General features: G+C 35.1%; 1 protein-coding gene across 1 annotated transcript in view; it reads right to left on the reverse strand.

Annotated features, from left to right (window-relative positions):
- Positions 1-8,285: 8,285 nt before the first annotated feature.
- The window catches only part of LOC129226796 (homeobox protein EMX2-like), a 101,705-nt gene continuing 92,938 nt past the window's right edge, over positions 8,286-17,052 (reverse strand). Inside the window, exon 3 of the mRNA XM_054861425.1 lies at positions 8,286-8,561. Coding sequence (XP_054717400.1) covers positions 8,286-8,561 — 276 coding nt within the window. The remainder of the gene's footprint in view (positions 8,562-17,052) is intronic.

Consider the following 17,052-nt stretch of genomic DNA (forward strand, 5'->3'; position numbering starts at 1 on the left):
CGTTTCGTATGCAGTTTTGACACGCCATCCACCGCAAATGTGACGCTCCTTTGCCGTTTTTCGGGCACGGGGGGTGCCGCGGGTATTACAAGGAACTCATTAACATCGGGTGATTTTTCATTTGTGCCGAATCTGCCGACACATGCTTTGCGGGATATAATGAATTCTATTAGTGGTGTTGTGGTTCCGTGTAAAGGCTGAGTTTTCTAGAGGGAACAGATAAATATCCTCTGGTCTTTTCGAAGTAATGGATACAGTAAAATTATCGGTACCTGGTTCGAGTCGGTGGATTTTTAAGATGCAGGAAATTGACAGCGTCCATGTCGTATGATTATGCGGCATGTAGAAGATTACCTCGAGTCATCCACAACATCGGCTTTGAGTACTCTTGGAAAAATAAAATTCTTAGTGCATTTTCGCATCGAAGAATGGTAAAATTCTCGCGACAACGGCATCCGCCGATAATGGTGCCATATACAGGGTGTTCCGTTTTAACCTGCAAGACCTTTATTTTCGCAACCGTTAGTCCTAGATGTCTACTGCCAATTGCAAAAATATTCTAAATCAGATGCAGAATTAAGGTATTGAAAGTTTGAAGCAAAAATAAAGTTTTTATACGGGCCTTAGGTCCCCTAACGTATTTTTAGGGATATAATCCCCGTTGAAAGATATTACTAATACAAAAAATTTGACATTAGTGCGACCAAAACTCAAGGAGATATTCTAGTTCAAAGTTTTAAGGGACCATACAGAAGATGAGGTTTGAACTTATCACTCTTTCAGAAAAATGATAGGTCGTGAAAGTAAGAAATGTAAGGTATTTATTGCTATTCAAAAATTTATGCAGATGTTATACCGTGATACGCAAAAACGCACAACAAAACCTCGAACAATTTGAAAAATCACACTCTATGTACACATATAATTTTAAACATTTGTTAACTGCTATATTTCCCCCCGTAAGGTGTTATTGACGGCGAGTGAAAAGTGGTGTGTGTCACAGAACGATGCGCTTCATATCTCGGTGAATTTTGGTCGTACTAATTTCAAGCTTTTTGTGTTGGAGTTATTTTTTAATGGAGATTATTTCCCTAAATATATGTTAGGAGATCTGAGACCCTCATAAAAAGTTAAATTTTGTATTTTTTGACTTATTTTTATTTGCACTTCAGACTTTCAATATTGAACTCTGCATCTGATCTTGAACATTTTTGCAAGTAGTATACATCTAGGACTGCCGGTTGCGAAAATAAAGGTCTTGCAGGTTAAAACGGAACACTCTGTTTCTAGTATAATGGGTGATATATCGAAAGACCAAACTATGTCTGCAAAAGGTAACACCTCCAACACAGCCCCATTTGAAAGAAAATAATAATAAAAATAAAAGTACCACTGTATTGATTCTGTACATTCTGATTGAATTGTATTGGGTTGTTCGGAAAGTAATTTCGTTTTTTTTTCGATTGGATTTCATTGAATTTTGTAACACCAAAATTCACCCTTACGCCGTATAAACGTTACATATCTTGAAAGCTTATGTCGCAAGGTTTGCTTGTAAAAGTGACCATTTTAATCTACGCAGTATTTTTTTGGTTGGAATATGAAGAGTGAAAGCAGAATTTTCAGCGTATTTTACTTTTCGCTATCGAAGAGGTAAAACTTCTGTTTAAGAAATTAAAAAAAAAAAAAAGCCGATGTACACGGGGAGAAGGCGTACTGACAGTACACCAGTACTGTTCACAAAAATTTTATTCGGCAATTTAGATGTTGAAAAGACACTTTGTTCTGGAAAGTCAGTTGAAGCTAATAAAGACACAATGAAGAAAATGATTGTTGCAAAACGGTGAATTACAACACCAGTGATCGATAAAAGATTATTATTATTATTTTTTTAATTGAACAGTTTATGACTATTTGAAAGGCATAGGCCATGAAGTACTGTCGGGAAAAAAACGAAATTACTTTCCGAACAACCCAATAGATTCTGATCAGGGCACAATTGAGATTTACGGAGAGCTATTAGAAGTGCAGTGACCATTGCCAATGTGGCTGCGATGCTCAAGCACTCGCTCAAAATATTTGTCGAGGCCCAAGCACTATTCACGAACAGAAAACGAGCTGATGTGTGCATCACATGACTTCCTTTTACTTCAGTTTAATGCCATTTCCCCATTACTGACAATTTTAATGGGACTCAATAGTTTACTCTCTAAATATCACCAACAATGGCCAAATTGAAACAGATTTTAAAAAAAAATCGCCAAATTTGTTGCTAAATTGGCGTCAAAACTTGGCGACCAAAAGACTGGCGATATATCGCCAAGTGTCCGACAAATGATAACAACACTTGAGTTTACATCGAAATTAACAATGATTTCCCCTCAAAAACGGGCAAAAGATTCCTTTAGAAACACCCGAATGCAACCAAAAGGGGAAGTGCACAACTAGATCCCACTTGGAGTCTACGTACCAAATTTCAACTTTAGGACATGCTGTTCTTGAGTTATGCGACATACATACTCACATCCGCACATAACGTACATACAGACGTCATGAGAAAATTCGTTGTAATTAACTCGGGAATCGTCATTACGGATATTTCGCGTGTCTATACGTTCTTGCACTTATCCACGTCTGGTCGAGTCGGGAAAAAAACTCAATATTCATTCGAGGGTAAGTAAAATGGAAATTAAGGTCGATTTTTGAGTGAAAATTTTTTTGCGAATACAATACTTCCTTTTTTGTAAAAGGAAGTAAAAGGGGAAATAAAGATAGGAGAAAATTCTTATTTTCTTCTCTAAAATAAAATTAATAAGTGTAAGCAAATTTTACAATTGAAGGGCTCTGGGCAGAAATGTGACAAGCCACAAGGAGTAACTTTTCGATCAATTTTTGTTTCTCATAACTAAAATTGAAATAAACATGACAATGAATCATGTCATTTGGAAGAAAAACATATTTGGCTTTAGTTTTGCAGAATATAGAATGTATAATATCTTTGAAAAATTCTATAAATATTTTTTATAAGTTGGAAATTGGCCGACTGAAAAATTCACATCATGTGACATATCACATTCCTGCCCCGAGCCTTTCAATTAAAAAAAAAAAAGCTTTTCTTTTCATTCAGATTATTAATACATCTTTTTATTTATAATCATTCACATTTTTAATCTTGTATTTTCACGATGAGAACTTGAATAATTTTAGTCACTTTAGTGCCCCTCTAGATCGGGAGCCCTCGACTACGGCCAAGTTGACCTGTTCGGTAATCAGGCCCTGATTTTGATATTGCATATTAATTGCTTTTACCTTCCGCTAAAACTCCTCTCTGCCGTTCAATTCTACACTGCTCTCAGTGAAAATTAAATTAACACTGCAATTGAATTTAAAACGAACTGGAAAAATCAGAGTCATTGAAATGAATTAAGTTGTTGTTTACTGTGAAATTACTGAACATAATTTCGAGAAGGCTTTCAATGTAATTTTCTGAGTTTAATGTTTTAATAAGGCTGAATTAAAATTTCATAACTCAGTAGCCATACTGATTAAGTTTCATAGTTCTTTTAGTTACAAGTTGAAGTAACTAGAAACCGATACGTTTGTCTCTTTTTTAAATAATTATTCCAACACAATTGAAGGCAAATAATTAGAAAGAAAAATCTCTTTTTATTAGCTTTTGCATTTCTGCTTCATTTGCCATTCGATATCTAAGAGAAAAAAAATTTGTTTCTAAAAACCAAAAATTTTATCCACTGGTCCCCCTCCTAAATTATATCTTTCATGCCCGTATTATTTACGCCAGTCCCCCCCCCCTCCTTAAACGAGAAAAACTTTTCTAGATGTGTTGTTATAAGGGGCATCACATTAAGTTCATTTGCTTCTTTTCAATCTTTTTTGTGCATTGAAATTTATGATATGCATAGCTTAGTCAAGGCCAGATCCAGGTTCTGGATTTGGACTTTGGTGGGGGTCATTTCCAGGAGGGGGGGGGGTCAGAAGTGTATTTTTTGGCATAAATAGGGAATCTGGGGTGAATTTTTTGAGATATAAGTACACAAAGCGCAGTTTTAGGATAGCTTTGGTAGGTTTAGGGGGAAGGGGATCATGACACAGTTCTGAATACACGCCAGATAATCGTTGGCGTGTGTGTGTGAGTGTGAGAGAGTATTTTTTTTCAAGGCATTAAATTAATTAAAGAAGCTAAAGGAATAAGAATGAAGGTAGCTTCACCACAGCAATAATTATTTTATTATTTTCGTGTTTTTAAATTTATTATCTTTTTGTGCACTATTATGTAGTATTTTTCAAAGATAATTCCTATGTGAACTTTGATCGGATTCAAAAGTTGGGGAAAGCCTAACCGGGCAGCCTCATAAAGCTGTGATTAGGATCTGCGTATAGCTTTCACAAGCCTGTCAGGTCAGGGTTACCCAAGGGTGCCCATATGAAGGGGGGGGGGGTGCAAGAGGGGGCTTAAGCCCCCCCCCCCCCATTTTGAAACAAAACTTTCTTGCTTTTAGTACTTCTTTCTTTGCAAAAATGGAAAAAAATTTCTTCTCCAGCAATTATAGAATAAGTTATTAAAAATGTCTTATTTTAATAACTCTAATCTGTACTGAAATCGGTTTCTATGGGGAAAATGTCTAAGCCCCCCTTAAAACTTTGCAAATTTGAGCCTCAGGGGTTACCTCAATTTTATAGCTCCATCGCGTTTGCCTTTGGAGTTAGTAAAATTCTGGTACACCAAAACATAACACAATGGGGTTGTTCCCGAAATTTTAAAAGTATTTTTTCCAGAAAGAGAATGCTTTAAAACATAGGATTTAACCAATTTTTAAATAACTTGACAAAAGTTTAGTATTTTGTAAACAATTATCTTAACGATGCAATTTTTATGCTTCTGCACATGACATCACAAGTAGTGATGAAATGCCTTTCACTTTTGGCATTAGCGCAGAGCGCAATATTTAAATCGCTTCTTTATTGATATGAACTGGCAACGATATGGTTGATAGCAAGCGTAGAGCGCAATATTTAATTTGCTACTGAGTTATCATAACCTGAAAATGCGGTAGAGAGCTAGCATAAGCATTCAGCGTGCCAGTGGAGATGCGCCAAAGTACATCACTTGTGACGTCATCAAGACCACGCCTTATATAAAAAAATAATTAAAAATTAAGCGTTGGGAAAATGGAAGTTTTTTCTCGCCCCATGTTATTATTATTGTTGTTATTATTATTATTATTATTTTTTTTTTTTTTTTTTGTTGCTTATTTTATCAATTTCAGAGACTAAAAGTAGTACTTTTGACTGAAGGAAACAACCCCATTAGAGATAAACAGGTAAAGCAAAACGTATCGATGAATGAAATTTTATTTGGCATGGAAAATATTTTACATCGGGTAGAATCAAAGCATATGAAAATGGATTATTCTACGCACATGAACAAAATGGCGCATTCATCACATTCAGCCATTTTCTTACTTCTAGATGTGAAAAATAGTTATCGAATACATAGAAGAGGAACTGCCATACCTCTATGACAATGATGATTTTTACATTGTTTGTCAATCTCGGCACCAAATCACAAAAAAAACAAATATGACTTTTTTTCTCTGCCGTAAATTCTTGCACGTAAATCAGTAACAACAATAATTCTTCATTGTCAGCATTCACATTCATACTCGTATTGCAGTGCTTTGAAAAGTTCCGTTTCTTCCCGCAAATTCGTAAAAAGTTTTCTGAAAACAGATTATTCTCATACCCAAACTTGCTTTTTAACGAAGCTATCACATTTTTTTTTCTTTATTCTTATGTTAAATCACGTGTAGTGATTCGTGAAATTATGTCTATATGCACTCAAATTTCCTACAATTTATTTCGAAAGTAAGTTCAACCATCATGAAAGTATTATATAAAACGTTTAGAAGAGTGAGTGTTGATGAACTAATGGAATACCTCTTCTGTTTTAGCTTTTCGATTTGTATCGCTAGTAAACTAAATCTCTCGGAAACGAGTTCCAATGAAATATAAATAGAAAATATGAAATAAATATGTTAAAGGTTGCATATTATGCGAAACATAAGCTGAAATACTAAAAATATATGCATTAAATGTTTTATCATTGGATTGCACTGCATTTATTTTATTTTCTGTGTTGTATTTATCGTGTTGCATACAACATATCTCGTCATAAATTTTCTAAACAGCATAAAATGTATTTCAGTTTAAGTGCAAATTGCTATCTCCTCTACCCCATAATTTTCTTTTCCATTTTAGTTCTTTGTATTATAAGCAACTCAAATTAATGCTATATAGCGTGTCTGAAAAGTCTTTGTGACATTTTTAAAAATCGTAGAAAAGCAACAAATTGTCGTATGAATAAGCGGTTTGCGCCATAATACTTCATAGGTTCAAGAATTATTTTATGACATCGTAAAATAAAAAAAAAGGAAAAGAAAAAAATACAACTATAAGTAAACGCTGTATCGTAACAGTAAGAATTTGTTTTTCGTACTGCGACGATACAGCCGTCAATGTAACTTATAATTACACTTTTTTTCCTTTTCTCTTTCCTCCCCCCCCCCCTTTTTCTCCTTTCTCTCTCTCTCTTTTAGCGATTTCATTAAAAAAAAAAAAAAAAAATCTTGAACCTGTGAAACACTATAGCGCACACCGCATATTCATGCGACAATTTGTTGTTTTTCTATTAATTTTCAAATTGCGTCAGTGGCGCAGTGAAGGGGTGTTTTGGGGAGTGAAAACACCCCCTCCCCCCCAGAGTCATTGGTTTTAACATAAGTGCAAATGCTAATACAGTAGTTCATGCATATGAAAGGCCTGTTTTGATCAAAAGAACCCCTTAAGAAGGTATACTTGATAAAAAAAAATTCTTCTCAGAAGGTATTTTTGATAAAAACTCCTTCCAGTAAATATTTTTTATCCAAAAAAAAAAAAAAAAAACCGTCCATAGGTATTTTCGATCAAAAACCTGCTCCAGGAGGTATTTCTGGCTGCGCTAGTGAAATGCGTCAAGGACTTTTCGCACACCCTGTGTATACGTGTGTGTGCATGTGTGCGTGGGATTTTCTCACCTTCTCATAGCCTAATAGTCGTTGTCTCATGTATTTTTGAATGGAATCCCTTTCCACATAAGGGTATCTAAACTTAAATTTGAAAATGAGGACCGAGATAGTAAAAAAACTAATACCTAGGTTTTAACCCCATTGAATGTAAATTATTTGTGTCAGACAAAATTGTTGCAATCGTACAGAAAGCGAAACGTAAAAATTCGTAGAACATTGCTAATATCAAAAATTTTGCTTGTAATTTGAAAATTCATTGATTAATCGGATCTATATACACGTAAATATTGAATTCATCTTTTGTTATACTTTCTATTGCATTTGGCAATGTGATATACATGAATAAAAGCACTCAAATTTCGCTCAAAGAACTCATCAGTTTCTCATTGCATTGATGTGTCACGCTTTAATTTGCCATATTAAAGTATTTCTTTTCCTTTCTTTTTTGAATTCAAATATTTCCTGAAGTAAAATACGCATTAATCAGCTACAAAATGGATGAAGTTAAACTTGTTTTGACATGGAATTTAAGGCATTTTTTTCAGTTTCTTTCTCTTAAATGTGTCCGTTTCTCCTTCGTTAAAGTTGCTTTTAATATCCACGTTCCATTTTCTTAGTGCTAGTGGCAGAACGAAAAGGGGGTGAGAACTGGGGGATAAGAGAGTCATACTCCCGTCCCTCCTCCAATGGATCACTGAAACTGTTCACATACAAACATAAGTAGTGAGTGTGTATCAATGTATCTATTTATACGTGCAGTTCCCGTCTCACGAAAAAATTTCTCACTATGCCAGTACTTAATGGACTTTTTGTTTGTGAAATGATCCTTTTAGAGCAATCATCATTTTGATGATAGAAAATAATTTAATTTGAATTCACGCAGTTCTTGTTGCAAATACCAAGATTTTCAATAGATTTGGCTTCTTTCGGTTTCGATTTCATGACGTCTTCTCAAACTAGAAGAACCCGGATTTTCGGTAAAATGAACTAAGTTCAGAAGTTTCTCTCGCAAAAGACAGTTTTTCAGAACGGCAATGTCTCTGCCATCGCTAAAAGCAGCTCCAAAAAATATACACACATTCATTCAAACAAGTTCATAAACGATTATGACTATGTTTAGAAATGACTTAACAGGCATGTGCCCGCATCAGCAGGAGTCCAATGCATCCCAAAGTTGAATCGTGCACAACCAAGCGCGTTTCACGTAGAAAGTGGCGCCATCTCTGGGGATTCAGGCGCACTTTCGATTTCCACCATGGATCCGTCGTCCGAGATAGGGGATGATGGCATGTCCTCTCCATTCTGCCAGTGCTGTTTCCCGCTGTATTCGTGGCTTCCCGCCGGGTGGGGGTGGTGATGTTTGGAATCGCCCGATGACCCGGAGGATCCCGATTTGTGATCTTGTCTACTTGATTGTTCTTCCTCTTGTTTCTGACGCTTGTGCTTGGTCCGCCGATTTTGGAACCAGACCTTCACCTAAAAGAAAATAAATGTGTGAACTAAATGAAGCAAGATTTTTCTTAAATAAAGGCAAAAATAAATGGCAGTGACAGAAATCCCACTTAAGAAGTTTTCCCGGAGGGGGGATGGGGGGCTTTAGTGGGAAAACTTCTGAAACGTCAATAAAATACAATAAAACTAAATAATCAAGCAACTTGCTAAAAAAAACACCATTCTTTTTTGTCACTTATCTTTTACTTATTACAAAATATCCATCGCGTCCTTTACAAATGTTAGTTAGCTCTCTTTTTATTCTTTTATGGAAAAAGTGAAAGAAATTCTATTTGATAAAAAAAAAAAGATTAAACTTTTAACAGAAAAGATTACACTTTACAATATCTGCAAACAAGTGAGAATTAGATTACTTCTCAGTTTTATGCTAGAAGAAAACTCCTAAACTGTAAGTATTAGAAAACTAAACTTTTTACGAGGGTAAACTTAACAATGTACAAACAGAAACAAATTTGGGAGCAGAGAAAACAGCTTATTAAGCGGAAAAAATTCTTACTCGAGTTTCAGTGTACATAATTAAAGTAAAATAAAGCAAAAACTCTTTTGGAACAGATTATTCAAATGCTCCCGGTTCCACCCATATTCATTAGCAAGGTTTTTGCCGCGAGTGCTCATGATTTTTAAAACAGCATCTTAGAGAGTAAGTTCTTGTCTAAAAACTATTTTTTTCTGGCTATTGGAAATAAAGTGATAAATAATTAGCGAAGGGATTTAATCAGTTTTAATTTATGACTTTAAAGATTTTTGATACATTCAGAATTTTTATTTTTATAGAAACGCATCGCAGCATTTTCGCAAATTTCCCTCACTCCTTTTTCAAATCAAAATATTTCAAGTTTTGTTTTAAAACCAATTTGTTTAAAACATTGACTTCGAAATTTTCTTTTCTAGCATAATAGGAAGGGAAAACTGTTGTTCGATCAGTGAAATGAAAAATCAAATATATATCGAGCTAAAATGTTAAACTTAGCATAATTTTCTGTTATGTGCCCAAGTTGCTGAAGCTTTTAGTGCGAAGGGAGCCCTCCCCCCCCCCTTTTTTTTGGTTAGCCTTACAATGTCCAGGGGCATGCTCATAGGGTGGGGGGGGGGGGGGGACACCTGTTGGCCCGGACCTGAGCCTGATGGGGCCCCGAGATTCCTAAAATGTCGGGTGAAATATATGTAGGAACGTATGGGGGATAAACAATATGGAGGGAGAGGCGCAAAAGTCATTTATGACGGCCCCAAAATATCTGTGCACGCCCCTGATAATGTCCTTTATGTTAAGTCCCGATGCAGAAAAAGACTTACGGAAATTTCCAGCATTTACCTCAACAATGTTTTGATCTAAAATTATATGAAAACATTGCCAAAGTTACACTAGATTTGTCATCACATTTTGAGAGCTAAATGGTCGCCAATTTATGATAAGATTCCGTTTGCACTCTGTTTCGTTACTTCGTTTTGAGTTGAAATTTTGTTTCCATTGCAAGAGCAAAAGAAACACAAGTTAAATTTTAAAAAAAGTTATCAAAGATTTTTATTTAGAATTTCAAACTATTTTTTGTTTTTTGATAAATTGTGAAATGCTATTATGTTTCTCCTAAAACATGGCAAAGATTCGACAAGTTCGAAATAGCAGATCTTCCTAACACAATGTACTAGTCATTATTTTTTACAAATGCTTCTCCTCCTTTCCTTTTCGGCAACTCAACGACCCTTACATTACCGGAACTGCATTAACCGGCGGTAAATGGGGCGGCGACGGTCGGCTCTCATACCAGCACATTTCCCGAGTTAAGGACTAAACAAAAGATGGGGACCCTTCATACATAAGAGCCCTTCGCCAGAAACCCGCGGAAATCTCCGAGCTTGTAAGCGTTGAGAAAGTTTTAAGTTACGATGTCCAGTTACATCTTCATTAGGATCGGATGCGGGGAATGACCGCATCGGATGGACAGGAAGAGACGCATTCACTTCACTTCAATTCTCTTGATAGAGAGGTTGTTCCTTTTTCTTCGTCGGTCTCTTTCATTAGTAATTGCCGAACCTTATGTTGTGCCATTATAAAGGAAATGGTACTGTCTTTATTCGCTTGGTTAAGTATCTCATAAAAGTTGAATTTCTTTCCAATGATTCTTTCCCTTTCGTTTTAGTTTCCAGTGACTATATCTTTTAGTTATTAATATTTTACAACTTCAGTTAACAAATACATTAACCCATGATTTTTGAAAAAAAACTTTAAACTACGTTTTTTGGATTTAAACTTCTGTTCAAATCATGAGGAAAATACTTCAAAAAAGCATAGTTAGGTATGTTTTTTTGATTAAACAACCACATGGCAACATCGGACTTTAACTGTAAAAGCAACAAATAATTTACCATCAAATGTCCAAAATCATTGATACAAATTGTAAAAATGCCTTACTATTTCAGTTGTAATAAAACCTGATTCGATGTTAAATTAAGAGTAGGCATTTTCAAGCTAACTAAACTTAAAAAAAAAAAAGTCCTACATTTGCGAATGCCGAAAAAAGCAATCTATTTTTGTTTTCCGTCAGATTGGTGCATTTACAAGTTTAAAATTGATTTAGTAGCATTTTCAGTAAGTTTTTCCTGATTATTAGCAACTACAGTGTTTCAGTTTGTTCTTAGAAGACTTATTTGGTTATAATGCCAAATGGCGACATGATGTATTTAAGGGTTAATAAAAAATTTTTTGTCAACTAGACAAATATGTCGTCTGTTGAATTCCTAACTAAGTTCTCCTTATTATTCGGAAATCTTAGTTTTAGTTTGCAATGACTTGAAGTTTTACTTATTAATTCCTCCTCCATTTATCCAGTTGACAGTGATAAAGTTAAGTTCTTTATTACTCTTTTTTTACTATATGAAAACAATCGTTTTGCTTCTCAATGGCTTGATCTTGTCCTTATGAATTACTCCACATTTTACCCAGCTAGCAAATCGAATGGTTTGTGGATCATCAGTTTTGATATCCATCAAAACTGATGATCCACAAACCATTCCAACAAATGATAACAACTGTCTTAACAAAACATAAACAATCTCAAGACATCATACACTTCTTCGAAATAAAATTTAGATGCGTGATTTAAAAAACATGTTAAATTATTTGAAGTGTAAAAAGAAAATAAATAAATAAAATAAAATAAAATAGGATGGTCAAGCAATAGTTTCACTTAAAAAAGAAAAAAAGCCTTATATCGACTTACATAATGCTTTTGAATTTGTTTTCAGCCACGTGTGTTTGAAATTAGCCAAAGTGGCCAATATCAGCCAAGCCTGGCAACCCAAAGCAAGTATAAAATTTTAAAGCGAGAAGAGACAAATTTTCATTGTTATGGTTGCAAATCGTCTGCCTGATGCGTCAACTCAGTTTACTTCAAGGCTTAACTCAATTTGACTTTATATTAAAAAACTGTTTTTTGTAAAAAAAAATCGTGTTTTAACAGAAAAAACACGGATGTAGATGAGCTTAGAATGCAAAAATACAATTAAATCCAAAATTTCATCCAAATCTTTAGAGCCGTTTCCGCGAGATAAGAAATATACCCACAAGAAATGCTCGTTTAAAGATATAAGATTTGGACTTTAATCTTCACTTCGGGATCATCTGTAAAATTTAGTAAGTATATACCTACAAATGAATGATCCCCCCCCCCCTCCTCAGTGAATGAACTGCTCGCTTTTAGCAAGGCTTCAAAAATTGTTGCAGTAGTTATTCCCCTCTGTACATTTCTAAAAAGAAAACGACTGGACTCGTGTTTGTCTACTGCTTGGGAGGTGGGGGTGGGGGGTTCATTCACTGGTTTGGTGCACATTTTTTCATTTGCCGCCCCCTCCCCCCCCCCCAAAAAAACAAAAAGAATAAAAAATAATTGATGTATCTCAGAAAAAGGTCTCCCAAATTTATCAAAATAACTACATAGATATCATTGTAAATGTTTTTATTGTCATCTGCCAATGCTACACATTGTGATGCTGCGTTATGAATTAAAAAAAATGAAATTACACTTAAGTATTCATTCACCGGTCGGGCTACCTTATCATTTCTAAAAAGTTTCAATTTCTTTAAGTCTGATTACCAATAATTTATGGGTGAAATACACCAAAAGCACCCTACAATTGTCCTTCCTTAACAAAATTAATCTTTTCACTTTAATCAATATCAATTTACATAGCTTATTTTAGAAAAAATCCCGAAATACACACATACCGTTCCCTTTTCGGCAACCCTACAACGATTCACACATCGAACTGCTATCGTTTGAGCATTTCAGCCACCGCAATGTCCCTTTATTTTCACTCTAATGTAAGTGAGGAATTTTAATAGAAACTGACAAGTTATTTCCGTGTAGCTTCACCTAATCTCTTCCTCTTGGGAGGTCGACAGCATCACATACAAGTAGTTGCCCTGGACGGTTTAACTAATCCTTAATGCTTCTTATAAGCATTGTGGTTGACGCAGTAGGTGTCGTGCCACACACGTGGGGCAAATTGGACCTTTCTTGCTTTTTTCTGGCATGCGTCAGAAAATTACTTGCCAAAGCCTCGCTCTTGTTTCTTTGAAAAGGTGTGCCATCTCTTACATAAAGGGACGGTTAACCGCCATGTGAATTAAAAATTCAAATTTCTCAAGGAAATAATTTAAATCCTTTCCTCTTTTAGGATTTTTCCAACAAGTTAAAATGTGCCCTTAGAAAGTCAGGGCAAGCTAAAGGCCCGGCAGCAGAATTTCTTTTAGCATTAAATGACGCAAAATATTTTGAAGATAGTTTGTAAGATAAGCCGACATTAGATTAATTGTAAAATCTAAATGAAATACTTAAAAATACGATGCTAAACTATAAAGTATAAGCTCATACTACCTGTGGATTAATACCTCAATAAATAAATAAATAAATAAGTAAATAAATAAAAATAAATAAATAAATAAAAAAAAAAAAAAAAAAAAAAAAGCACGGTACAAATCTTCACTCACAAAAAGTTAAGTTTATTTTTTCTTGAAACGTTTTAGGTTTTTCTGGCCTCAAGTAAGAAATCGTCTGCAAAATTTCTTAATAATTGTCACGTGGGTTTTTTTGTGCTGTCGGGGCTGGAAGAAATTGCTCCAAAAAAACTGCGCTTCTGTCGATGTTTCTGAACAAATGTGTGCAATGTACAGTATTACCAGGGGTGCCCACCCCCTGAGAGCAAGGACGCACACCTCTAAATTTTGGGGACCCCCCCCCTAAATATGAGAAAAATAGCCCTCAACCCCCCTGAAAAATTTTAATGGCGCAATCGGGTACCCCCGGTATTACGCTACTAGTTACATATGCACTAGTTAGTATGCTCTTAAATAAATTTTATAACTACTTGTATACAATATACTGGCAGTATTACACTTAAGGCACTTTACCAATGGCATCAAGCATCCTCCCACTCTAAGAAGAATGAATGTTAAGTAAAATCAGATTTCGCGTGCGCGGGAAGAACGCTTCCAGCTGCACTACCATGCTTCAAGCAAATTTTATGCAAAATTTCAAGAAAATCGCCAAACGGTTTTGACTGTACAAGAATCACAAAGATACATAGATATACACATAACTATTGCTTTGTTATTAGTGAACAACCATTATCCTCGTAGAAAATGAGTTTTTTTTTTTTTTTCATTCCTTTAAACCGTTTCAAGATACTTTTAAATGGTACTTACAGCAGTGGCGTAGCTGACATGGGTGACAGCTGGGGCGGTCATTTGTGGTGTTACCCCTCCCCCCCCCCGTTACAGATGCAGAAAGAGTAAACAATATATGTAAGCATGAAATTCGTGCAATTTTCAGAAACAACTACATTTGAGTTATAACGAAATTTTGAGTAGGCTAATGTACAGAAAACAAATAAAGTGGGTGGTCCGGGGATTCAAATTTGTAGTTTAAAAAATGAAGTTTAGCTCCACAATTTTCAAAAACTTGCAATTCAACTTCGGGTCCCCCTCAGACGAGTGACACCCGGGGCAAGCCGCCCCCCCCCCCTTACCGTATAGTGATGCCACTGCTTACAGTGATACTACAGTACACTCCAGGGTTTCGTATTTCAACCGGTTGGATGAGGCCCTGAAGACAACTCGGTTTTTTGATTCAAACCAGAAGCTGAGGAACAGCTAATTCAGTACTCCAGTAAATCTTGATTTTTAATAAAAACTTCCAGGACTTAGTGACCACGACAAATTTAACGTGCTCTATTAAACCATTACTGCACACGGAGCTTACAATGACATGCATATTTTCTTAGTTATCTTGGCTAGTAATGAATGATGAAGTATGAAAGTATATTTATTTTTATGTGTGCGCTGTACAGTCTGATCACCGATTAGATGGAAAGGCAAACATCCAGTTCACAAGCGGAAATGGACGCATCTATTCGTTTTCAGAGTTGTCAGCTGTTGTAGGTTTGTTAGCCTCAAAATTAAAGAGAATCATATTCAAATGAGCGCAACACGTGCTTCAAATTCTAACTTTTCCCCCTTATTCAAATATAGTCGTCTTACTCTTAACTGGACGTTTGCCAATTCCATATAATCCGTGGGCAGCCTTCATGTGTGAATGTATATTTGTGACTCCGAGTATGAATGTACATTTGTGACTTGTGTGTCCATGTCAAAGCTTTTCCTCTTCACTTAACACAGTGTTTCTTAATTTCTTTTATTAGTGGAACCTTTTTTTAATGCTCAATTTTTCGTGGAACCCCTGATTTTTCATCACCAGTTTGCAGTGGCGTAAACAGGATTCTGTTTCGGAGGGGGCCAAGGTTCAAATCTCAAACAATCACATTAACTTTTTGTATTTGTCATTAAATAGCTAATTAAACATATTTCATTAACGATCATGCTAATTTTTGACAACTGCTAGTTATTATTTGTTATCGTAAAATACCAAATACATACTCATTTGTATTTTTTAAAAGGTGCAAATAACTTCAGAATTTATGAATGAATTTTTGATCAGACACATTTTTAATTAGGAAAAGAAATACTCATGTTTTTTATCTGCAAGCAATGATATTAATGATTCAATTAAATTTACACAGAAAAAGTTTTTAAGCCTTAAAAATAAAAATTTATTTATTTTTTCAACCATTTTTTAGTTATTTAAAAATTATGGACTTAGATGTTTCTATGCGCTAACGTAACGAACATTTAGATGCCCTTGACCAGTACTGCTCCTTAAATCGGTCCTTACTCGTTAAATGTTGAAATTGTCCTGTCAAATGCTGTCAGAGATACAGGGAGCGTAGCTGGCATCAAGAGCAGAATATATGAAATTGACGAGAAAAATCGTAATTTTTGGTGTGCATTTCCAAAAATTTTTCAATATTGAAATCACTTTTAGAATACCTTTGGTGATACTAGGGGATCAGAAGTTTCTCCTTGAATTTTTCGAAGTGAACTTAAATGCAATTTTAGCCTATCTTTGGAGACATTACGTGAGAAGGAGGTGCTTCGGGATTGATCTTGGAAAAATTGTGAAATTGAAATCTTGAAGGCACAATTTCAAACTATTTTTCATAGTCTAAAATTTGCATTATTTTAGGCAACAAATAATATTATTCCTACAGTGACTAACCTTGATGGGTAATAACGATCAGAGTAGTAGGTGCGAATGTAAAAGTAAATTAATTTTTGTTTCGAAAAATTGTTAATTTCATTGATTTTTTAAAGAACAAATTTCAAAGTTGTGAAAAGAAAACATTCAAGCCTCGTGAAACCCCTGAGAGAGCTCCGTTGAACCCTGGGGTTCTGCGGAACACAATTTAAGAAACGCTGACCTGACATAAAAATGGTGTCTCCAATTCTTGTAACAATGTTTTCCAGCATTAAACTTACGTATTTTTTTATTTTTATTATTTTTTTTACCAAGTTTGCCATTGCAAGTAAAAAACAAAAATATCTGTTCATTTAATAAGTAATGATTTTTAATTAGATGATGCTTCTACTTTAAGTCCATATCATTCAAGTAACAAATTTCAAGCAATAGGCTTACTAATTCTGACAAAACATATTTTTTATGCGCTGGGAAATATAAAAATTGCTCCGACGTTGTTAAAATTTTAAATAGGACATGGAGATATATCGCCAAATTTCCTCCCCTTCCCCCAATCATTCTAGCAACCCCAATGTGTTGGTAATCTCTTCTGTATAAACATCCTCAAAGGCCGCAATTTATTTTTCATCAGGGAGTATACAATGGTTACCACTACAGGCGGCTCTTCAACAAAACTGAATAAAAATGAACCCCTGGGGGATTACAAATAGGGGAAGGGGCCAGAAACGATTGAACCCTCGCAGCCAATGGCAGTAGGAGATAATATTTGGAGAGGGATCCTGCCTTTTGATTCCCGCCATTCTGAATGGGTGCATATGTCCAATGAGGGGGTGCCGCCTTTTTGTTTGAATCCATGTAACAGCGGG

This window comes from Uloborus diversus, chromosome 7, assembly GCF_026930045.1.
Source record: "Uloborus diversus isolate 005 chromosome 7, Udiv.v.3.1, whole genome shotgun sequence".
Taxonomy (NCBI): domain Eukaryota; kingdom Metazoa; phylum Arthropoda; class Arachnida; order Araneae; family Uloboridae; genus Uloborus; species Uloborus diversus.